Genomic DNA, 23,795 nt, shown 5'->3' with positions numbered 1-23,795 from the left:
CATGTCAGCACACGTGTGTGGTACACTTACTCATGCGGCCTTGGCCACCGAGCGACCCGTGAGCACTAGTTTGTCATGAAAATTGGGGTCAATGTTAGACAGGAAATAGCTGTTTAAAGTCGAACGGAGCGTGGATGCTAGTGGAAAAAGTTGACAAAGAAATGAAGAGAGAATTCATAATTCTTAATTAGTTAGATTCGTTTATTGACAGAAAATACGTCAATTAACGTAGAAGCGTACATCCTGAATTTGTACAGTCCTGAGCTTATCCATAAACGAATATAAAAATTAGGGTCGTGCGTGACCATGCAATTTGGCGATGTGCTGAAAACTTGAACACCGCTGCAACACTGCAATGATTTTCAAACGTTTAATATTACTTCAACCGCGGAGAATCTTCTGCTTTAGTAATTTGTAATACATAGCCTAGGTGAGTCGGCGAGCGATATAAAAATATTACTGCTGAAAAGACGTAGGGAATAAAGGTAAAATTGGGCACGATTATTGAAGCCCTTTGAATCGTTAAAGCTCTCTCACATTGCAATCGATAATATTTTTAATCGTGACGATTCATTCTTAAACGATTTACACCTTACTAAATATTAGTTGTTGCACGATATAACCTACGAGCATTAATCTTGATCTAATGCCGATCGTTAGTAAAGTAACATAAGCATTTTCTGCGCAGCAATGCCGATGGAAGAATATTACTGTTAGAACGGCATTCAAATGTTACTTGGAAAGTGCACTACTCGTCGAAAGGAGAAAACTCATTCTTTCTCATTTGAATAGAACCCAACTCACAAACGCGATTATTCACGGTCAGACCAGTCAAAATGAAGTATGGTAAAATCTTGGTCGTTTAATAAATTTTTGGCTAGTGCTTTTAATATTCGTGCGGCGCAAATCGGTCGTCTCGTAAAAAGACCTAACTAATTATTCGACTAAGAGATACGTCGCGAGGGATTAGACTTTTGGCACGTATCTTGAAAACACGTTACGTAAATACGAAGGCGCGTAGTTTCGTCTAAATCGTAAAATATAGTCGGTAAGCGCTAAGCGCGTTCGTCTGATCTTCAGCGACAGAACTACGTGTTACGTATTTCGACGTGAATAGGGCGCCACTGACTACGAGTCCAGAGTCCAACTTCTATGAAAATCGTCGCCTAAATTCCCTGAGCAAGAATGTCACGTTGTGCTAGATGCATCGCAATGCCAAACGATGATCGAGCCAACGCAGCCTAACGGATACATACTTTAGAATTCTTAATTTGTTAATTTTCGTAAATATGTTGTCGTTGGTCGTGACGAACGTGTCGTCGTCTCTTGGAGCACGTGGCACAACATTTCTTTTTTAAATTAGAAGATAAGTCACACATTCGCTTGTACGGCGCACACATTGAGACGGGAATCATGCTATCCTTGCATCCTGAAATAGAGTATAACCACAGTCTCTGGTTAGTTGACGGATCTCGCATTAGACGTGGAACTGCTCTGGGGTCAGGCAGGGTTCACTTGCGACGATCCTACGATTCGGAGAGTTCGTGTCACTAGTCGTGTCTTCAACTGACATACTCACCATACTTCTCCTCTGTGCACTGTCGTCTCAAATGACAGCGTCTCGTGTCAAGCGGTCGTCTTTCGAGATTGCAATCCTTCGAGGAGAGATTCGTCGCTCTGTCGCGACAAATGACCTCTCGCCGTTTTAGACCGGATTTCACGAGACACGTGGCATTACAAGCACTCCACTTGCCTGCAAGTAATATAATTCGTCATAAGGATCAGACGAAAGCAATTCGGAGAAGGAACGAGATAGTCTGCTGAGGTTGCTTCACTCAACTGGGGGGACACTCACTGGATATCCACTTGCCGCCATGACACTCCTCGTTCGATGTAGGTTTCCTATCAGGATCGCAATCTCCCACAATGGAACAAGAAACTGTTCTGATTCTTCTGCCATCGATGCAGTTGCTCCATTTAGAAACGAGCCATTTCGCTCTCGTATTGTAGATCGACGCATCAGGATTTCCATCGAGCAAATTGTCGAACCCAAGAATTTCCGGTTCTTCGGTAATCCTGTCTGGGTCGTTATCCGTCACATTGTAAAAGGACGTGTCCTTGTTCTCGGTTAGAAGAATTAGGGGCATGTCCGAGACCGGCTCGCACTTGGGAAGATTTGGACAGAATCCTAGTTCTTCGGGTTTTGCATCTTTGTCGCAATCGCGATCAGGCAATGCTAGTTCTGACCTCTCGTTCCCGTTTCCGGAGGATACGCACATTACCGACCTCTTTCTTAAGGCGCCTTCGCCACAGCTTACAGGACACATCTGCCAAGGACCAATCCACCATCTGGTACATACATAAAAGTAAACGCTAAAGCACTGCGCTTTCAATCAAACGATTACACGGAGGAATGAACATTTTTACATGAAAGAACTCACCTTGCAGGACATGGATTGCTATTACACTCTCGCATTATCGGCTCAGGCTTATCGGTACCAAAGCAAAATGTATCCTCGACGACGCCGCTCTTTCGTTCGTGGCACATGGCTTGGGATATCTGGGTACCACCCCCGCATGTTACGGTACACAATGACCAGTCGGAAAGTACCCAGGAGTATTCGGGAGCACGATCTGGTTCCTTCTTCGGAACAGTATACTCGTAACGCAATCCAAAGTTACGATAATGCCCTCTGTAAATCAACTAAAATGATAGGGTTGCGTTATTGAGTAAGAGAAGTGGATAGTGAGGCGAGGAGGAAAAAAAACCGATAGAATAGAAGAATGACAACAGAAAAATATATTCGTACAGAGAAGCGGATGTGGATTCTCGTATACTCACGTAGACGGCGATATCCTCCTTGATTGGGCCTGGTATGCGAACCTTTTCCTTGTCTCGTTCGCGCTCGTAGAGTGCCGGCGTTCCCGCGACTTCGTACTCGCCCGCTAAGGTGATCTGCCTATCCAAGGGAATCTGAATATTAGACTTTCCTCTGTCGCTTCCTCGATCGAATGTAGAATCTATTTGATGACGCTTGACGCACCGTTTTCCATTGAGGAAGTACTTCTCGGAGCTAGGAACACCGATCCCGATATAGTTCTTGCTGTTTCCAACTTCCTCGATTTTAATGTTCCTGGATCCACTGGGGATAACGACAACCTCCTTGTATCCGGGACCCTCGTTCTTCTTGTAGAGGCCGGCAGTGGTCTCACATTGAGTGCCATCGCCATGACAAATTCCACAACGATCTTCGCTCGCATCCGAATCAACGGTCCAATCGCATCCGACCTTCTGAAATCTCGAGTTTATTCAAATTTTTCCGAGTCAAACGTCAATCCAGCCATCGCTATTATTTTAAAGGATATCGACGATTGATCGCTCACCCTGCATATCCCTGCAATGCACATATCTCTGGTACCGACATTACAAGGCGTTCCATCGAGCGCAGCTTCTCCCCACGGAACGATCACACTCTCCTCAGTGTCGGTACAATAGAGTTCGCACGGCTCAGCTGCGTAATTAATTTCAAGAAAACAGAAAAAAAAAGGTTATAACGAGATATGGGATAATAGTCAAGTAATGAAAAATACATTCTACGAGGCTCTGTTTGTTCTTACTCTGTTCGAAATAGGGAAGCCAGGTGTAGTTTTTGCCCTTATATTCCTTGCCGTTGTAATTACTGCACTGTATGCTTCTAAAGGAAGGTGCTCCCTCGGGACAGGGATCGGTATTACAGATTTTATAGCGACGCCTTTCCCCAATGCAAAATTTTCCTTCGTGTGCCGGTTGCGGATGATCGCATTTCCTCTCAACTACGGAGACGCCGGCGCCACAGGTCCTGGAACATTCGCTCCAGGCCCCCCACTCGCCCCATCCACCATCAATGGGATCGGGTCGATCGGCCATCGATACGCATTTTTGATTTTGGCACCACTGAAATTACGAGGAGAATTATAATATTTTCAATAATCTCTCTCTCTCTCTTTCTCTTTTTATTTCTTCCGATAACGATTACATTGACTACGCACCATATGTTTACCGCAATACGTTCCTGGCGCCGCGGGATGCAACATTGTCGTGCAGGACCCGTCCACAATGCACCACAGTTTCGAGCAGATCTATAAGCGTCAAACGAACGAGAGGCGCGTAATGCTTTCGACGCGTTATCCAAAAAGCGGACAGCCTTTGATTTAGTTCTAAAATTACCTCTTGCAATGGAGAGCAGACCGTGGCTTCCTTCACCCCAAATTGCAATCTGCATTGATGTTCCGCATTGTACATTGCACCTGGCGGTAAGTCCGGATACATATATTCGTTGTCCACTGGCTCGTCTTCCAAGCACTCTCCCTTACCCTGACTGGAAACAGAAAGAGTGTAAGGTAAATGCGCAATTATTATAACGCATGTAAATCAAGAGAGAATGAGTGTTAAGCGGCGACTCCTTACTCAAGGAAATTCGTAATGTCTCTCCGGGAACATCGTGACCACGCAACACCCACGGTATCCACTTCAAAAGTCGGAGTCATCACGTGAAGAGTATCGCCGTCACGTTTGCTGCATCCAATTTTCTCAGTGTCGTGATACATGCCGAAACTGTAGTCAAGTAAAGGAGGTGCGATAAGTCTCAATAATAACGTCAGGCAGAGACAGGGTGGAAGCGATGACGTATATTGCTTACTTGTGGCCTAATTCATGAGTTATGGTATGTGCCAGGGTAATCCCGTTGTCCTCGTTGACACTGCAGCTGCGGTCCGGTTGACACATGCCGGCTACGTGGGCCACGCCCAAGGTGCTACACGGTGTGTTCGCTCTCGAGCAGATATCCTCCCTCGTAACGAGAATCGCCACGTCGTGATGATTCGGATGAGAATCATCAGCCGGATTCAATTTTTCTTGCCACTTGCAAAAATTATAAAGCGTCTTGTCGGCGTTTATCGTGATGTTCAGTCCTTGCTGAAATAATACGGTTGACATTGAGCAAATTGACGATCGAGTTAAATCACATCGCCTACCTCCACTTCGTCCTCCTCCACGAGGATTATCCGGACAACGACGACATTGATGAAATTGCCAATAGTCGGATCAAGGTAGAGCGACGAGACCATATTCATGATTGTCAGTAGGTAAACTTCCACATCGCCGTCTTGATGGAAGGCCATCATCGAGCTGTCAGCCACTACGAGAGCCTCAACGTGTCGCGCGCGACTAACCGATCGCCTGAAACGCCTGGAACGTTGCCACCGTCTTGGCTGATGATGTTTCCGACGGCCCCGACCCTGAACTTGTACCAGCCCAGACTGAGTTTGCCACTCGAGTTGTGTTTCCGTCAGACGCCTTGGCTCTGTAGAATCAATCGAGGTCGTGCGTCACAAAAAAGATCAATCTCGCATTAATATTCCCAGGTAAAAATGTTGAGCTACGGAACGGATCGGTGATTGATAATTTTGCATGGTCCACGTGAGATCCCGCACAGGCACACCTACAGTGAGACCTTGCTGTAGTTCAATTTATTTAAACGTTTCACGGCAAATTACGCTCGGATCTACATAGGATTACTTCAGCCTACCAAATGGATCCACAACTGATCTAAAAATGATCCATGAAAGATCATTCTCGAAGTTATTCTTCGTAATAAAGGTAAAGTACGATGTAGTCTCACTGAGCGTATCTCGTGCGGATCGTGTAAAATGATAAATCAGTGATCCGTTCCTTATCTAAAATTTTCACCTGAATTTAATAACCTCGGACCCTTGAGATTTCGAAGTACAGGGATAGAGAACGACGTTGTCTTTATGAAAATATTTGGAAACAGTAGATGATTTACAATGTTCCTGAACGAGGAAACCAATTACCGAGGTGTCTATTGATTCTCACCACGAGTGCCGCAATTCTTCTCGTGTTTCTTCTTCTTTTTCCGCCTGCGTTTGCGACTGGCGCCAATCTCGGCGGCGGCTGAGCGACGAAAGACAAGGTGCGGGCGAGCCGTCGCAGCTGCCGCCATGCTCGTAAGCGTTGCGGCGCCTTGTCTGGCATACTTCTCGTCGCCGTCGCCTCCACTTCGTCTTCCGTCTTGATTGTATTCTTCCGATTCTGTAGTCACTGCCTCCAGCCAGAACTCCCCATCTTTGCCGTGAAGAACACCCGCCTGAAACAGAAAACCGGCTCTACATTAACTTGGCTAACTAACGAACAGACCGACCAATCGCTCACTCGTAGACAGCCAGACGATCGTGTCTGGCTCCTTATCAAAGGGATCACAGGAGCAACAGGAAGAAAACCCGTCTGCACGCACGATACTCGACTGATTTTCATATTTCCAGGGCGTATGGGTTGATCGTGACTGAAAGCAAATAAGAATAATATCGACGCGATATTCGGCTACTTTGACAAAGAGCGAACGCAGGTAGCGTAACCCCGGAATAGACAGTGAAAAATCACAGTCTTGGCGCTGTGAAATGCGGAACGACACGTGTCACTATAGAGGAAAGAACCAAACACCGTTTAAGGTATGAGTCAACAAATAAAGAATTGACAAGGCATAGCCCGAGATACATACGCGTTATTTGCTCTTTTTGGCTAACCACAAACTTCGAGACCCTATATAAGGAACGATTTGTTGCTACGATATTCGATGCACCGAGTGTCCCTTCTGATTTTGATCTGCTCGAATCCGATGTCGCTCATAGTGGGTAACGTAAGGTGGCTTTGAATGACAAAAATAAAAATCCACAGAGGAAAGACGAGGAAACAAGAGCCAGGAGCCAAAAGAAGAAAGTATCTGCAGTCATGAAATACTGCAGCATAGCCATTGGGAAACCTTCAGAGAACCATTCGATATCCATTCGATACCCATTCGATATCGAGGGCCGAAAAGGCAAGGCCGAGACACACGTTCCAATGGGGAGCTTAAGGTGATACCCTTAGGTTCGCGTCCTGAATGTATTTTCAGTCCGGAGTTGTCTATATTCCCGGCAGCCAGGTCCTATACATTTTTAGCGGTATCGGTTGGCTCGTACGCAATTTCCGATCGAGCCTCAGGAGTTACGTGCCGAGTAGGTTGTAAATACATATAATAGATTACACTAACTACAATTTACGTCACTTGCTTGCTCTAATCTTCACTTTTCTTTTAATGGTTGTTCCTGGTATCGTTGGTCCAATCCGATTTACCGCGTTACGCAGGAAAAATTAGATTTTCATCGATTGCTCATCTCGACTCGTTGGAGAAGAAGGCTACCACTAGATATGGGTACCTCTGGATACGAACACGTGTCAATATGGACACTGTGTATAGCGACACGTTGACTCGTACGTGTTTCGCGAAATGAGCGTAATGTGACGTCAGTAACAAGATAGATATTTATGTATTATAATTTATTTATGAAATTATATATATACATATATATATATTTTAATATGGACAGATCAAAGAATCTACTTAGGCGAGAAGCCAATGGTCGACGAAGCATCATTATTCCCAGATTTAATATGTTCACGATCGTAATGCGAGCTCAGGCCGACCTGAACATTTTCGAAATTGATTGTCGTCAACTTTCTTTTACTATTCTTTAACTGCTATGCCGATTAAAACCCATTAGATCGCTGATGATGAAAAAAATTGTTGGTGCCATCTTCAGGTACCCGTATAATGGATGGTATACGTGGTTATCTTGGGGCGACGTGACTGGATGATACGACGATTAATATAGCAGCACTTGGAGAAGAATAATTTACAGCTATGCGGAGCAAACGATTGGTAGGCGAAGGCTGTGCTCGCAAAAAGCTATTGGGTCTTACTTCCAAGAAGATTTTATCGTGCCACGATTAAGACACCAATAAATTACATAAGGCTAATTATGCTAATGCATATTTCGAGTTATGTTTTAATGGTACCAAAGTCTACAGTGACATCACGCGAATATCTTATGTCCGATCGGAAACACGACAAACATATTAGTTCGATCGAGATTTAATGGTAAAGCAGAATCAGTAAAGCAGTTCTTGCAGGACGCTCACACGTCGGCTGCTGTCATTTATGGAAATAATCTAACGGGATATCCTCGCGCATTCTTTCAGTTTTTCATTTTCCTCTACAAGCTTCGCATCTTTTAAGAATTTCGTCCCTTCGCGTATTCGTGCTTCCTATTTATCGTCAGCTCCGCCCGTTTATGTATAACTTTAACGAGTGTCCACTTTCGACGCACTTTAAGCAAGATGAATGACTATTCGTAGAAATTCCTAGGAAAACTGTCGATAATTAATCCAATGCAGACAATGAAACGTCATTAGAATCCCCGAGTCGAAATGAGGATGATACGTTAATGGTCTTAATCCTATAGAATAGAGACGCGCGCCTATCCATTACGTGCCTACGCTTTGCGTCTCTGAATTTTTTGGCGACTAGGGCTGCCCTGCCCCGGCCCTATTCTAACGACGAAGAAAGCGGGATGCTGGTCAGAATCTCGATGATGATAAATGCTTCCTGGGGAGCGAATGATTTATGCTGTCATTAGAATGCTCGCCCAGACCTCCCGTGTGGGCGGTGCATAATCGCTACTATAACTCGCTGTTTTCTGCGCTCTTAAAGAAGTTACTTGGCGGTCTCCATGGAAATGGGCGGCCCAGCAGCAAGGCGAAACCATTACAGTAAGATAAGATATATCAAGACGGAATAAAAAAATTATTAACACTGACATCAGGGTTAATGGGATTGACATGCAAAGAATATACCATCTGTCGATTAACGTATATTGGTAATATGTGTTAATTGTATCCGGTCGCAAGTCGAACGTGCCTCAAGATAAGAACTCGTTCCCCCACTTGCAAATTAGATTTGACTCTCTTCGTTGCCTCGGTCGTATTACTGTAATGCTGTACCGATAAGGATCGTGCACATCTCTGGCTCCCTGCCACTGACGATTTTGAATTACTAAATTTCCAGGATATATTGTCGTACTCCATAAACTCGGAAGCCACCGTGTCTCGGATTATCCATAGCCGGGACCGTATATATCGCCCTTCGGAATAAGAAGTCACGCGACAAGACATATGACTGCAGTGCACTTAACCACTGCCATCACCGTCGCCGTAACGGGCTCCTGCAGACTATCCTCCACGCGATCATCCTTACAATTAGTGGACACGTCCAGCAGTGCTGCGTCCCAGATTCTTTTCCGGTACACACCAATATTATATCCACGTCGACCTTCCATTTCCCAGGAAACCTTTCGGAATTTTACTATTTGCTGAAACAGTTTTACTTTCGTGTTCGATCGTATCTCAAGAGGCGTCGGTAACACGCGGCAAATCAAAGCGCCGAGAGAGTCGATCGGTAGGCTCCATCGAATTAACATCCCGAGTATAATTTCATTGTCACGCGAGATTACTAAAGGGGATAAAGGGTCGGATGAGAATTTGAGATTGCACTGCGTGATATGCATCTGCAGGAGGTTTGTGGGGAAAATTGAGCAATTACTTAGTATTGCGTGAGACTCGAGCATCTATAACGCAAGCGTCGCAGTCGGTTTATTCCGCGCGACGGGACACGCAGTATGATGCTGCTCGTACTACGTTACAGCGCTACCGTGCGCATAGGACACCTATAACGCTCTTACGGTATCACGGCACAGGATAGAGGACACCTATACGTACCGCCTAGCTGGATAGGTGAATAGGTGGATACGTACGCGAACGTCGAGGTGCGCCGCCATAAATCTGCCAAGCCGTGGCAAATTAAATCATTACCTGGAAGCTGCGAGCAAATTGCACTAATGCATGCTTCCATTTTTTCTCCTTAACTTCCAGAGATTCCGAGTCCTTGGAAATTCATCCACGTTCTTTTTTTCCCTGAAGTTTCTGCATTTCCGATATTCCCGATCTCACCTCGCATCCCCAAAATTCTTCGAGAACGACATCCATGTATATCAAATACTCATTCGATAATTAAATGATACGTGAAACTCACCAGACCGTCGCAGGCGGAAAGGGCTACTCGTGAATTAGGTTGACTTCTTACGAATCCTCGATAATGGCATTTACTTGACCGATCTTTCGGGCGACGTCTCACGTGAAGATCTCGCTTCCGCCTCTCGACGAGGATTCCCGGTCCGATAAAGTCATCTGCCGCTATCAGCTCGAGGTGATACTCACTTCCGGCAATGTCCACTCGATAATGCACCTCGGGGCCATCCTCGTCGTGGTGATGAGTCACGTTGTGTGATATGTGCTCACCTTCCGGCGTAACCTTTCGCGGTGTCACGATCTCATGCTCGTGATCGTAGAGCCGCTGAGTGTATGTTCCTATAACAGAAGACGACGCAATACTCAATTCCCCATGTCAGTCTTTGCTCCTTAATTGTGTATTTTGCCTTCGTTAAATGTAACTTCCCAATAGCAGATGGGTTATTATGATCGGAGTATGGAAATGCAAAATCCTCTACTGGTATGGAGATTGATTTCGATAGCACTGAAAAGTATGATATAGTATGTATGAGCTGGTTCTATAACGCGAAATAGAATATTAAAAGCAGTCTATGATTATTCCGCATTGATTTAGTATCTGTCAGTGTAGAGAAAGAGTAATCGAGAAAGAAGGAGATGGTTACAAACCGGGAATAGACTGTCCGCTATTCAATTAGCTTATGATTAAATGTGCATGCAGTTGGCCTGCCTGCCTGCCTGCCTGCCTGCCTGCCTGCCTGCCTGCCTGACTCGCTATTCGAACAAGGGACGAGCGTGTTTCGTGCGTGTCACGCATAACAACGTCACGAGGAACACACCGTGTGATACTGCGACACCGCTCTTGATACACGACTCTCTCGATACTCCGGTACTTGATCCTCGAAGAAGGATGCTGGACAAATAAACGCGGGGCGACGCCTTATCGACGCGCTCGTTACTCTCCTTATTACTTTAATTGGCAGGAATTTACGTACTAGGAATACGGTGCGATATGAAACGATAATTTTATTATGGCAATTAGCAACTAGAAGTGCCCAATGATAAATATTGCTAATTATCGCACTAAGCATGATTTATCTGATTTCGATGTGGTAAGACGCTTATATGGGCAAGCAAGTTTATTTTGCATTTGACATTCTGTATGAAACGATGAATGAGTCCTGTAATCGCGCTACCGTTAATGTCTTAACGTGGAACAAACGAGGCAAAGAAATAAAGATGTTGACGGGACAAAGTAATTGAAAACTAAAAAGTTCGAAGTAGGATTATACCGTAGCTCATTACCCGTAGGATACGCAGCCAAAGATCAATTAAAATCACCGAATGGTGTTACTATTTTTTTTAAAACCATCTTCTTAATAAAATCGTAAAGTTACACAAAACTTTCGTGTTCTACGAAGTTTCTAGAACACGGGTAACGTCAAATTCTTATCAACGGTTTGACCTTTTTCTTAAACTCTCATTTTTTATAAATATCTGGACTCGCCAGATCAAGCTCTACCTGATTCAAGGCCACCCATGTCCGCAAGGATTCAATACAAATTAATTCTTTATCGAATAACCCGACAAAATTGCTATATATACTTTATTAACACCAATCACGTTGACTATGACAAATGAGCTAGCCCCTACCTAGTTTGATATTATTTGTCAACGCGTTGCCATGGCAATAAATCACTTAGCTCAAATGAGATTTGGAAAAATAATCGGTCGACTGGGCGCATACACGATGTGATTCTCGTGCCTCTGGAAAGTTCTTTGTAGAGAGAAGAACGGAAGAGATAAAGTATAAGTGGGAAGCAGGAGCGGGAATTATCCTCGGAGAACAGTATTCAGCAACCTACGACCTCCTACTACGAAACAAGTTGATCCGATCAACGAACCACAACAGCTCGACAATTACATCTGGTTTTCACTTGGAATATCCATAGGGTCGTAAACAATCCCTGGTACCGTTGACTGGCGCTACGTCGCTGCCGGACCATAACGGGGAGTAGTAGTGTGTCTACGAGGACCATAATAGAGAGGCTCACAATCAGCCAGGAATCTTTAATACATCTCACACAGCGACACTTTGTATTTCCTGGAATCCCGTGATGTCCCTCGATTTCCAATAAAATATAGAGCGACCATGTAGATCGTTGCTGCAAGGAGAAACCTCTAACCGTAAAAGGCGTACGGAGTGAAACATGCAAGTCAGCGCGCGACAGCAAACCGAGAGAAGAAAGATTGGGTTGTAGAGAGACATGTGTATAGTATAGCCACCACTTAGGATTCCTATGGCAGTGAGGAATTGTGGAGGGTTGTCAGCTCGACAGATCGAATTCCGTCGGATCGATCTCGCACAGAGAAGATTATAACGAGCACGTGGAGAGCCAATCGCCTTGAGCGCTGATCTCGAGAGTGAAAATGAAGTAGGCCTCGCGCGGAGCCGCATTTCAATGGAGACGACAAGCACGCTCGCGACATATGGATTGGGTAATAACGATTCCGGGCGCTAAGATTTCTACACGAAGATACAGCGTCGCAGCCGATGCTTCCTTTCGTTCTTCCTTCTTATTTCTGTCTCTCTGCACAATGTTGAAGGAAGAACTAACTATAACTAGCGAGCTATAGCTATGGCGGTTTGCCCAAGTATATAATCACCATTAACCCATTATCAGTCAGCATAGAAAAATGGTGGAACGTCCAATGAGAATAGATCGTCGAGCAGTCCAGGGTTAACTGCGGGAGGAGAAAGAGCGCAACGCTTGGAAGGCAGACCTCCCACGAGGCAGGCTACTCTGCAGTTCCAGCGCAGTTTAATGCAGCTTAACGCTTCGAGTTCGCATTTGACTGGAGGCAGGCTAGTACCTACCTGCCTACCTGCCTACCTGCCTACCTGCCTACGTGCCTAGCTAGCTAGAGCTACCTACCTACCTACCTACCTACCTACCTACCTACCTACCTACCTATCGACCTTCCTACCTGCTTACGCAGCCTAGCCAATTAGAGTCTATCGATGATATACGATATCGTTGCCTAACGTAATTATTCGCGATCTGTGCAGAGTTATTAATTAGTCAACTTGCGAATACGCGTAACCCTTTGATTTTAGTCTTTCCGACTCATTAGTATCGCGGCCTTACAAGGTACCCGGTACCTGAAAATACAATTTTCAGGTACCCGGTACCTGAAAATACAATTTTCACTGCATCATATTCACGGAATTCTACGAAGTTATCGTCCAACTTGATCTCGACGTATTGCAAACTTAATAATTGCAGCAGAAGGGCGTGGTCGCTTCTATATTATTTTTCTTCAATGTAAAACCAAAGTTACTTGAATTGATGTGACATTGAGTAGACGTGTGTATATGTCGTCGTGGCAGTTCAATCTTACGTTGACAAGTTATCCGACGCGCACCGTTGGTAGGTTATACACACGACAATCACCCGGAGAGCGAGCGATGGAACAGGCTCGGGTCAAGTAGAGACGGCGATTAATCATGCCGTACAACTTAATTATTGTCCACACCTTTGTTAATGCGGCACGCAAGAGAGATCGATTGCGCGTGTGCGTGACATTTTACGATCCACGTACTGTATAAACTTGTTGGACTCGGTAGGCATACGGCCCCATAAGACATCGGTATGCTGGCTCCCTGATATCGAGTCAATACTTCGATAGCAAGTCGGTAATGCTACATGCCGCTAATTAATCGTGTCCAGCTGCTATTCCTCGTAAACGCAGTGATTTAATATACGTGCGGACGGAAGCAGGTTGACCAATCAGGGATCGGCCTGTCTGCAGCGCACCTGGACTTGGAGCTTCGCGGTTACGACCTGTCGAGCGCGCATTGCTTTAGAATCCCACTGGACCGAGATCAAGATAGAAAAATGAGACATCCGGAAACTCCAAATGACGGACAACAATTAATAATGCGTAACGAACTGATAAGCAGAAAAGCAATTGTTTCGTGACACTAACGGAGCAGCAGCACACCCCGATTCTATTGCGTCACGCCTTTCAATCGCGTCTCTGTTAATGCCCACGCGCTAATCCTTCTCAGTCTGTCGATATCCGATTAATGACGCCCTTCTACGATTTTACACACTTTTCTTCGCTTAGTCCGATACATTACGTATTTCAACGACTCGGACGGCTCGTGAAATACGAAGGAAGGAAACTGTTTGTAAGAAGCAGTGAGAATGGCAACTACTATGGGTCATGAAAACGCTTAGCGAATTTTATACACTTTATACGAAAGAGTTGCGAGGAATTATCGAAGGTCGTGAAGAGGGATTACACCATACGGATATGGACTCGTAACGCTAGTCAAGTCAACGAGTAAGCATTTGTGAAGATACTTATTGCTGAAGAAAAGAGACATCGATGCCAAATGACGTAAAGATATGTACGAGGAAGATCGTGACACCGAAGGAAAAGAAATACTTGGTGCTGATTGCAGGATACCAATGAATAATCTAAGAGATTCGTGAGCCAACAACGTTGATTTATATTGACGAGTACCTAAGAAGGTTTTAATATTCCAACACATTGTCCTCTTTCCAACAAGGATATACTTGGGCTTCTCATCCAACCTCCTGTACCGCAGCTACGTGGAACGGCAACGGGTACTGTCCAAAATTGTGAGCCGTACTAGAGAGTAACGTCGCCAGCCGCAGAACGAAGAAAAATGGAAAGAGGAGAGGTTGCTGGATACCAAGAAGCTCGGATGGAGGAGAGGGCTCAATCAGAGATACCCTGCGTTAACTTGAAAGATGCAAGGGATGAGAGAGAGAGAGAGAGAGAGAGAGAGAGAGAGAGAGAGAGAGACAAGTCTCCTATGCCAGGAATGAGGAGCGATGGTCGGAACGGTAAAGGGAGAAAGTAGTGGTTTCCAAGCTAACAAAGTGAAGCGCGCAAACTCATGAGATGAGCTTGAACGCTAAAGTACCACTTGATTATCACGAAAACACCGTCGACAGAAGGCAAGCGTAAGCAAGGGGCGACGCGTCAAATAAATTGAAGAATCGAGATATTTCTTGAGTTATTTTCGCGATTTGCTTCCTCGTGTATGAGAACTACGCACAATTTTCTGTGTCTGTCTTCCTCTAGGGCACAGACGATCGTTCGATGCCGACAACGGCAGCGGCAGTGGCGGCGTCGCCAGACTCAATGAGATTAAATAGGATGTCGTGTATCTGGCTCACCTTGGCAGTTCAAGTTGCGGTCTTCGCCTAGACACTCTGAGACGCGAGACGCGTTCCTGCCATGGAGCCGAGCCGAATCGCTTGTGTCGCGACGAAGAACCGAAGAACGCCCTCGCCTCGCCAACTTCGTATCTCACTGAAGTATGGTCGCACAATAAAAAAAAAAAAATAAAAGAAAAAAATTCAGAAAAGAAGAACGGAAAAATCATCTATCGGTCGATGGATGAACAGAGATCTTATGGTTGCAGACGTGAATTCTGATCCGCCTGTCTACTAGATCTCTATTGTATACTCGTCCGATCGTTGGTCCTTTTCTCCGCTAGAGAAGTGCCAACTTCCACGGCCTTATTCGGAGATTGCGGGCAAAGCAAGAAGACAAAGGGATGAGGGGGCAAAGAGACCTGATAGGTTTTCAGATCTCGGACAGACAGGCAGCCCCACGCAATACCGCATCGGCGAGCTAAACTCATTGCGCTTGAAAGAAGACACGACTGGTCCATTGACAGCGTGCCCACGCACTTCTGGGCCAAGAATACGTGCGTGCACGCACACAGGTGATTACCTGTGTATACATTATTTATTACGTAGCACCCACGCACCATCACGCAGTTAGTCACATCGCGGCCAGTTCTTTTTAACGAGTCTACATAAATGCTCTTCCGAAATGATGCACGTAAATTGTTCTCCCAATTTTTCTTCGAGACATGTACACACACATGTTTGTATACATATACGTATATAATACAATTTTTGAATATATGGTACGTGATTACTTTATGTCTAGTACGATAATGACGATGGATTTTTATAATGTTCTCCAAGCCATCAAGATGATTATAAGAGTAACGAAGAAATTACTTGCAGTAACGTACCGAACGCGCCATGATGATAATGCTGCGTAAACAGCTTTCCTACAGCAATTTCCGTCTAACGGAATAAATGCTTTTAACGAGATACTGATTAAGAAAAATTCTTCAGTAATATTGTAAATTGAGGGTTGTCTGTAAATTGAATTAACAACTAATTTGACCACTTCTCGACCTTCTTCGAGAAAAAAGAAGAAAATGTCACAATTAAATTTTTGGCATAGTCGCACTGTTTTGTCAAACACTCCTAAGAATGACTGGAAGTGAAAGCCGCAAATTAATAATGACGTTATCTCACCCAAATTCCCAAGCATGAAATAGTCAAGGAGACTACCAGAAAAATAGTAGTAGGCGCCCAACGTAAAAACAATCTTTAAAAGAAGAAATAGGTAATAATTGCAGTGATACTCACCCCTTAGGGGAAGTCGTCGTTGCTGTAATTCCGGGAAGGCGTAGACAGCGGCAGCTTGCAAGATCAGCAAATACCACATACTCGACAGCATCCTTTCTAGCAGGGCAATGCGAATAGAAACCTGATGGTTGTTCATTCTTCTACTTCCCTGGCATTTCACCTACGGCCCAAACGAGATTAAGTCAATCTCCAGGGTGGTGTAATCGACTAGCCAAATGTCCTGTTAGTCATGAACTCATCGGGATTCTCTCGGAGCGATTTCCCTCGCGTACAGTCATAACTCGAGATTCACGACTCGCAGAGTCCGAACTTATCTCCGAGGAGAAGCCTTTTCGGTATCTATTGTAATCTAGTGTGTAACGCTTGATTCATAATGGTCGTAAAGCAAGAGTACTAATTAATAGCATAGAAAGCACGAGATTAGGTAGCTAGCGTTATAACGCAGTCGAAAACGCAATTCCTAGAAAGACTACTCCCGAAAGCACTGGGTCCAGGGAAATAAGGCGCGATGCAACTGACAGAACGTCGATTTGTGAGACACGGAAGTCAATAGGGAAGGCAAATATCCATATGGGAGAACTGTCGCGCCTCGGCGCTTCTATTCTTTCTCTTTTTCTTCGTCTCTTCGTCTTTTTATTGCTTTCTTCGGTTTTTTACTTCAAGATCGATTTCCGAAACTGATCACGACTTCTACAACCAGTCGTGCTAGATATTCTGTGGCAGCGAGGGAGAAACGAAAACTAAGCCCGTGCATTAGTCAGATTCCATATCAATAACGAAAGCAATTACGCGAAATACGAAAATCAAACGAAACACGAAAAGAACGTGAACCCGGTTTTAAATTTTACAGCAGCTTTCAGGTTAAAGAAACTTTGCTAAACCAAATGATATTTTAGATGAGAGTCGATAAAGTTGCTAATTTTATTTCTCCCGGGAATCACCGCGTCAAGACAGAAATTTCAGTCTAACAAAATAATAAACGATCTTCGAGGGGAGAGAATTTTAGTCTCCCAGTTTAATATTTGCGTCCACGAGATTTATATGCAGCACGTTGAGCATCTTCGCAATCGTTTTATCTTCAGATGAGATTATCTGGCCCAACGTTGAGGACGCTTTTGTCGTCGAAGCTAGAACCGACGCACCGACACTTCGTGCACTAGCATGCTGTTAGCTTTGTCGGTTTCTCTCGACGTTCTTCCAATCTCCCTTTCTCCCTTTCTCCGCCTCTCTTCCATGTTCATGTAAATCCGCATGGTCATGAAAAAATGTAAACGCAGCGGACGGTCCGCCAGTCACTGTCTCAGAAACATTAACTCGAGCCGAGTTGTCAGGTAAATGTTTATGTGTGATTTATGTGGGGCACTTTGGCATGCGAGCGTGGCGCCGGCGTTGCTGCCCTCTCTTACGGCTCTCATTGTTCTCCGAGTGATAGATCGAACGAGAAAGGTTATTTATGAATCGAAATTAATTACAGCCAGTACTGTGGCTCTGTGCCTCTGAGCCAATCGTCTTTAAACTTTTTTTTTTTTTAAGGAAAAGCTCACAGATCGCAATACAGCCGATAAAACGGGGTTTCCAATTTTTTACCATCTATGACACGACTCGCGCATACTCGGTCAAATCAGCGGGAAGACTCGTAGAATTTTAATTGGTAAACGATAGGGTGAATTTCGTGGTTACCTTTATGATATATTAAAGTTCAAGAACATCGTGATGAGATGATTCCTTCAGCCATGGAACACGGCACCCGCTGCTCTCTTTCCACAGACTGTACTTTCTGTTTTATGGAAAAACAAGTCTAGTTACTCCGAGTGGATACCTGCCTCTGGAAATTCACATACCGTCGTCGCACGTTATTTATACAGCACCACGAGTTCCCCAGACAGCGCGAAAGCATTTCAGCGTTCTAGCATTTTACTAGTGCTCCAGAGTGTCGCGCCTTCCACAAAGTTCCCGAGAAATCATTCGAATAGTAAATTCTTTCTAACGTCTAATTTAACGTACCGGATGCGGATGCTCATTAGAATTGGTTCGTCTACGAGAGGAAGTTCCTCGATCCGACAGCAGGTACGTGTGTGAATGTGCCAGCCGAGAAGATGATCACGAACACCAGATGCACTTTGAAAGAATCTCCGAAATCTCAAAATGATGTCCTTACGTAGGTACTTGGTTGTTTTTACTGTTTTATATAAAAAAGACACATTGTATATCCCGCACAATATAATGCGGCATACGGACGTAACTGTTACTTCTATAGAAACGGCAGTGAAAATTACAGGCACAGTGTGGACAAATATTGATCCCCAAATGGTGCTTGGTTAAGGAATGTTGTTCCGATCCATACAGAAATCAATGACGAAGTACATCAAGAAATTGGATGCTGCGCGTGGACCTCGTGGTCCTCGAAGTCACGGCAACGATAGCCATCACAATACTAGTGGCGGCGGCGGCGGCGGCGGTGGCGGCGGTGGCGGTGGCGGTCGCTTCTCTTCTCTCCTCTTCTCACTCTATTGGTTCTCTTAGCCTCTCCTCGTGAAACGCCGCTCTCGGCTCGTTCCACGTTCGCTCGTTCCTCTCTTTCTCACCACTTGAACTTCCTTCTTTACCTCTGACGCCCGCGACTCGGCTGATCTAGGTAAGACTAGTTCCCCTCGATGGACCCCTTTCTACCGCTGCCGCCACCGCTGGTAGTGGATTAGTGGCGGCGGCGGCGGCGGCGGTGGCGGCGGTGGCGGTGGCGGTCGCTTCTCTTCTCTCCTCTTCTCACTCTATTGGTTCTCTTAGCCTCTCCTCGTGAAACGCCGCTCTCGGCTCGTTCCACGTTCGCTCGTTCCTCTCTTTCTCACCACTTGAACTTCCTTCTTTACCTCTGACGCCCGCGACTCGGCTGATCTAGGTAAGACTAGTTCCCCTCGATGGACCCCTTTCTACCGCTGCCGCCACCACCACCACCACCACCACCACCACCACCACCACCACCACCACCACCATCGCCACAATGACCACCGTCGGCACCAACAGCGTTGCCTTCTCGCAGCCCACTGAGAAGGTGGTCACAGGCAGGCATACGAGCAGCCAGCCAGTCAGATAGGCTACTATTCCAAAATTGGAGGATCGACCCACGCGAGCGCGTTTCCGTCCGGCAAGATTTGTCGCCAGTTGACCATTCGACCGCTTCGATGAGGCAGCAGGTGCTCGTGGTCACGACGACCGTCGGAATCCCGGGACACGCACACTCGCTTCTTCAGTCTCCTTTACGTTTGTCGGGCTTATCGAGCGAGCGACCTCTAGATTAATTTGACAACGCTTTTATAGTTGCGATAATCGAATTTATCCCCAGGAGATAGAAAATGCCATCTGTAAAAAAAAGGAGCCATCTTTAATTCAGTGCACCGTACAATGGATGAAGGATTGCGAAATAGCAAGAGAAGAAGTTGAAGCTATTTATCGATTATCAGAAGACGTACGTTCAATCCCGGACATAAAATTAGAACGTCCTGTCCAGTTGTTGGTCGCCGTACAAAGCTCCAGTTTATCCCATGCAAGCGGATACCATCACTTTAACATTCGGTATCGATCGAAATCACCTCACCATCTCGTAGCTGATATCTGTTTACAGTAGCTTCTCTCGAAGCTACGACAAACTTGCATATCAAGGATAACTAGGAGATTGCCTGCACGACTGCCAAGTTGACGGGAACTTTCGGTATGAAGCACATTTAAAATATACTTCAATACACATTTTATCTGGATGTCAGGATCTCAGGACGAGAATATAGCCATAAACTTGCACATGTATGGACATTGATTGCAAAACAATGTTTTACCTAGAACCACATGGCTCGATTGTTTCCATAACCTTGGATAATTATCCTTGAAATTATCCCAAGCGATCGGCACGAGGCAAATACGCAATTAACACAATGAACGAGTCTTGCTTCCAAAAGACAGCAGGAAAGAGAAAAAGAAATTGAGAGTTTTCTTTAGAGAACTTAAGATTTGGGTTAAGATTTCGAATACCGCAATCTTAACTTTAGACTTGAATATGTAAAATCTGTAAGTTATAGTCGTAAACAGTGGTTAGAATTCAAACGATTCGACGGAATCGGAATCGCTGTCATCGGCTGTTTAACATCACTAATGCGTCTCCTATTATAAAACGGATAATTGGGCATAGATGCTGTCCATTACTCGAGGCTCTGTCGACACTCAGGTCTGTGTCAATGCAATTTGTGACCCGTGATTCTCGAACCACAAGGGACTGTCGTCATTGCGGCAGAGAAATCTCACCGATCCAGCCGTCTTCGAAGTTTCGACAAATCTCACCTTTTTTTCCTACTCATACGAGATTCGTGTGAGATTTATCACTCGACCAATTGTCTGCTACTTTCTCTCACAGAAACACTTTCAGATCTCCCAAAGTTACACTGATTCAGATTGCACTCTACCAACAAAATAATTCCTCCTCATAAGTTTTTCGTGACGTTTCCCAGATTTGTTCGAGGTTCGATTTATTAGCTCATCCAAGATAGAAATATGCAAAGCCAGCGTCTCGCGATCAATGCTCTAATCATTTACTGTACCGTTCAACGACGAATTTAAGAGTCACTATGACGCCACTAATGCTGTCCAGCAAAATACGAAAAAAACCAGACATAGATAAGGTCCGACATCTGGAAAACATTAAGGATGACGTTCCATTTTTTTCCCCCTTAACCCAATTTCACTCAAAGGTCGATCATGTAACATGTTCATTTATATAAAATATCTTATTGGAGGTGATTTTATTAAAGACGTTTTACTGTACCGTAATGTGTCGTAATACATTAAAGGTAAAGCCAAAGGACGATACACTTGTACTCGAGAGCAGTGAAGTTGACGCTACACGTTGGTACTCCTGACATCGACATCATGTGTCGCTGTTACGGAAATTGTATCCCCTTAAATGAAATGCACACCACATATTATAAAATTCTGTCGAATAGTTAAATATCTAATGTCTCAGTAATAAGGCCGTATTTCCGAATACTGCTTAGTGCACCAGGTATAAATGTATACATATATTTATATACGCGACCCGAATCTTTATGAGAATATTCGAAAGTAAAGTCGAATTTGGTTCCTGGCAGAAATACTTTTTCGCTGAAACGGAAGAGACCGAATATTCCGCAGATATGCCACATCCTGTAGGATATGTAGAGGCGTAGTCCATGTACGGCATATTATCGTGTATGGTTGTGTATGCTTGGAACGAAACCCAAACAGGAGGTTATACTCGTGGTTGAAAGAGCCTCTCTGTGAAGGATTAGTACTTCCTGTACCAGCGACTGCCGCAGTCTGCGTTACTGCGGTTTGCCTGGCAACTCTGCTCCTCGTCGCTCGTCACTTTTCTCATGAACGAGCGCACATATGACCACGCACGTGAAACAAAGCTCGTGCTTCCGGAAAATTTGTCAGTCATCCGACTGTCACGCAAAACATTTCTGACGTTTCTTTGTTCGTCACTATTTCGACAACCTCATCTCCATTTCGATTCGATGTTATGAGAGAAGGATTTGTGCTTTTGATATTTTATAGTGTTCTCCGGGCTGCCTCTGGCTTCACTGGCAACATGCTCGACAGGTATCCACTGAGCCCAGGGAACGTCCTCCATGGTAGGTGAGTGCATTTGCCCTTGCATTTTCCTGCTTCTACTCTTACTGCTATAACTATCAATTTTTATGGGAAATAAATTGAGTACGACAATACCAGAAAATGGAAAAATCCGCTCGAGGAAGGACTTTGGTGTTTTGGCGTACCAACGCGATAGTGACTCCATTCTGCCGTTTCGTTCATTGCATTTCTTAGAGTAATTCGACTCCGATTGAGAAAATAGAAAAATAGATTCCTTACGAGACACTAAGAAGGATGACGCACACTCGCTATTCTTCATGTCGAATGACATCCCGTGTCTCTTGTTATTTTTCTTAAGCTTCGATTTTCGCAGTGCTGATGGTACTTCGTATCCCATTAATGCGAAACCCGTTGTGCGACCACACCCGTTTTCTCTCTTTCGCAAATATAAATAGGAAAGAACAGCAAACATTGTGACTGAATGGCGAGATAGAAGAGAGATTTTTAAATTCGACAACCGACGTTGGAACTGACAATTGAGTTACCTGTCACTACGTCTTTATTTACAGTCTTTCTTGTGTCAAGTGGCGGTGATACTTTTTCTTCTAACAATGATCGATTTCAATGAAACATTGAATGAAATTCTATCAAGACAGGTATTCCCGCAATATCCACGACCCAGAGCTTTTGATCCCACGAAGAGTCTTCGAGGATGGCAGCTTCCACACGTTCTCCTTGCCAAAGTTCTACGACCGACGAGACACCGAAACGCGACAACGTAGATCAGCTAATGAGAATGAACCCTCAGAGAAGTTACATTTGGTGCTTCCTTTCAATGGCGCCGATCACCATGTGGAACTGCAACCCCATCGTGAATTCATCTCGCCCGATATGGTTGTGGAAATTCGTGGCGCCGGGATCTCCACCAATCTAAATGACGCGTTGCGGTTCAAGAGGATCCCTGATGAGCAATGTCATTACAGGGGCTTCGTCAAGGGACATCGGAACTCAAGAGCGGCCCTGTCGCTCTGCGATGGTGTAGTGAGTATTAAAAGGCCAGTCCAAACGCTCTTTTTTTTTCGATTTCGATTTCGATTTTGATCCGACCACCGTGTATACTCTCTTTCTGGAGAAATTTTCGTAGAAGAGTTGTAAGAGTAGAGAGAGGGGGGGGGAGGGGGAAGCGAATTCTGAGAGAGCGAGCAATCCTTGGGAAAGTCGTCGAAATCGTCTTCGGCGGCGTGGGATTAGATTCGAGCTGGTGGAACTTCGGAAATACATTGGAATATACGGCTGCCGCCTGAACGAAGCTGTGCAACGATGTTTTGTAGATCCATACAGTCCCTGTTTTCCGATTGGCATCACGTTTTAATCCTGATTTTACGATCGATCGCCATACTGAATTGCCGATATTTTGGAAGAATCCGTCAATCTATATGCAAATGCGTTTACCAATTTGCAATTTGCTCAAGATGTAATAAGAGCCTTGCTTAGCGTCGAGTGGTATACACACACCGAAAGTTATGTCGATGATACTCGAGATCCGTATTGGAATTGGCAATTTTAGCCAATGTTAGTTGTGCGCGACTAACCTCAGAAATAGAAAAGATACTCAGATGAATGTGAACGCCATCAAATCGCATCCCAGTCGCCGCTCATTTACTTGATTCTCCATCTCAGTCATACCGTATATATCCTCCTCTCCTTCTCTCCTCTTTCTCAGTCACTCCCCCCCCCCCCCCCGCCCC

At 44.9% G+C, this 23,795-nt stretch overlaps 2 protein-coding genes across 10 annotated transcripts in view; one reads left to right on the top strand and one right to left on the bottom strand.

Annotated features, from left to right (window-relative positions):
* Positions 1-23,795, top strand: part of LOC107273923 (A disintegrin and metalloproteinase with thrombospondin motifs 7) — a 78,547-nt gene that overhangs the window by 37,188 nt on the left and 17,564 nt on the right. Inside the window, exon 3 of the mRNA XM_025091219.1 lies at positions 22,704-23,088. Within this exon, the coding sequence (XP_024946987.1) occupies positions 22,704-23,088 (385 nt within the window). The remainder of the gene's footprint in view (positions 1-22,703; positions 23,089-23,795) is intronic.
* LOC107273921 (A disintegrin and metalloproteinase with thrombospondin motifs 7) lies at positions 181-19,124 on the bottom strand. Of its 9 annotated transcripts, none has more exons than XM_025091214.1 (19): positions 18,711-19,124; positions 18,439-18,613; positions 18,115-18,259; positions 16,435-16,594; positions 9,966-10,300; positions 5,876-6,146; positions 5,014-5,342; positions 4,680-4,954; positions 4,448-4,594; positions 4,208-4,358; positions 4,030-4,119; positions 3,619-3,934; positions 3,385-3,512; positions 3,045-3,292; positions 2,843-2,960; positions 2,442-2,704; positions 1,856-2,349; positions 1,580-1,753; positions 184-1,429 (listed from the first exon to the last, which is right to left on the bottom strand). In XM_025091214.1, the coding sequence occupies exons 4-19, from the start codon at positions 16,568-16,570 to the stop codon at positions 1,275-1,277; spliced, it is 3,630 nt and encodes a 1,209-aa protein (XP_024946982.1). In that variant the 5' UTR covers positions 16,571-16,594; positions 18,115-18,259; positions 18,439-18,613; positions 18,711-19,124; the 3' UTR covers positions 184-1,274. The 9 variants fall into 9 exon arrangements, with proteins under 9 accessions (XP_024946984.1, XP_024946982.1, XP_024946983.1 ...); XM_025091215.1 differs by having other exon boundaries at positions 18,439-18,685; positions 18,779-19,124; XM_025091216.1 differs by having other exon boundaries at positions 181-350; positions 18,439-19,124.

Source organism: Cephus cinctus, unplaced genomic scaffold, assembly GCF_000341935.2.
Source record: "Cephus cinctus unplaced genomic scaffold, Ccin1 Ccin1_scaffold1880, whole genome shotgun sequence".
NCBI lineage: Eukaryota > Metazoa > Arthropoda > Insecta > Hymenoptera > Cephidae > Cephus > Cephus cinctus.
This window is presented reverse-complemented; position numbering and strand designations above follow the sequence as displayed.

Excerpts from the sequence above, each read along its gene's own strand:
- LOC107273921 (XM_015752561.2), bottom strand. The coding sequence starts at position 16,570 with ATGAACAACCATCAGGTTTCTATTCGCATTGCCCTGCTAGAAAGGATG. Across the intron at positions 10,301-16,434 it reads ACGACGACTTCCCCTAAGGG|GAACATACACTCAGCGGCTC; the intron begins GTGAGTATCACT and ends CTTCTGTTATAG. Across the intron at positions 4,955-5,013 it reads TGGAGGAGGACGAAGTGGAG|CAAGGACTGAACATCACGAT; the intron begins GTAGGCGATGTG and ends GTATTATTTCAG.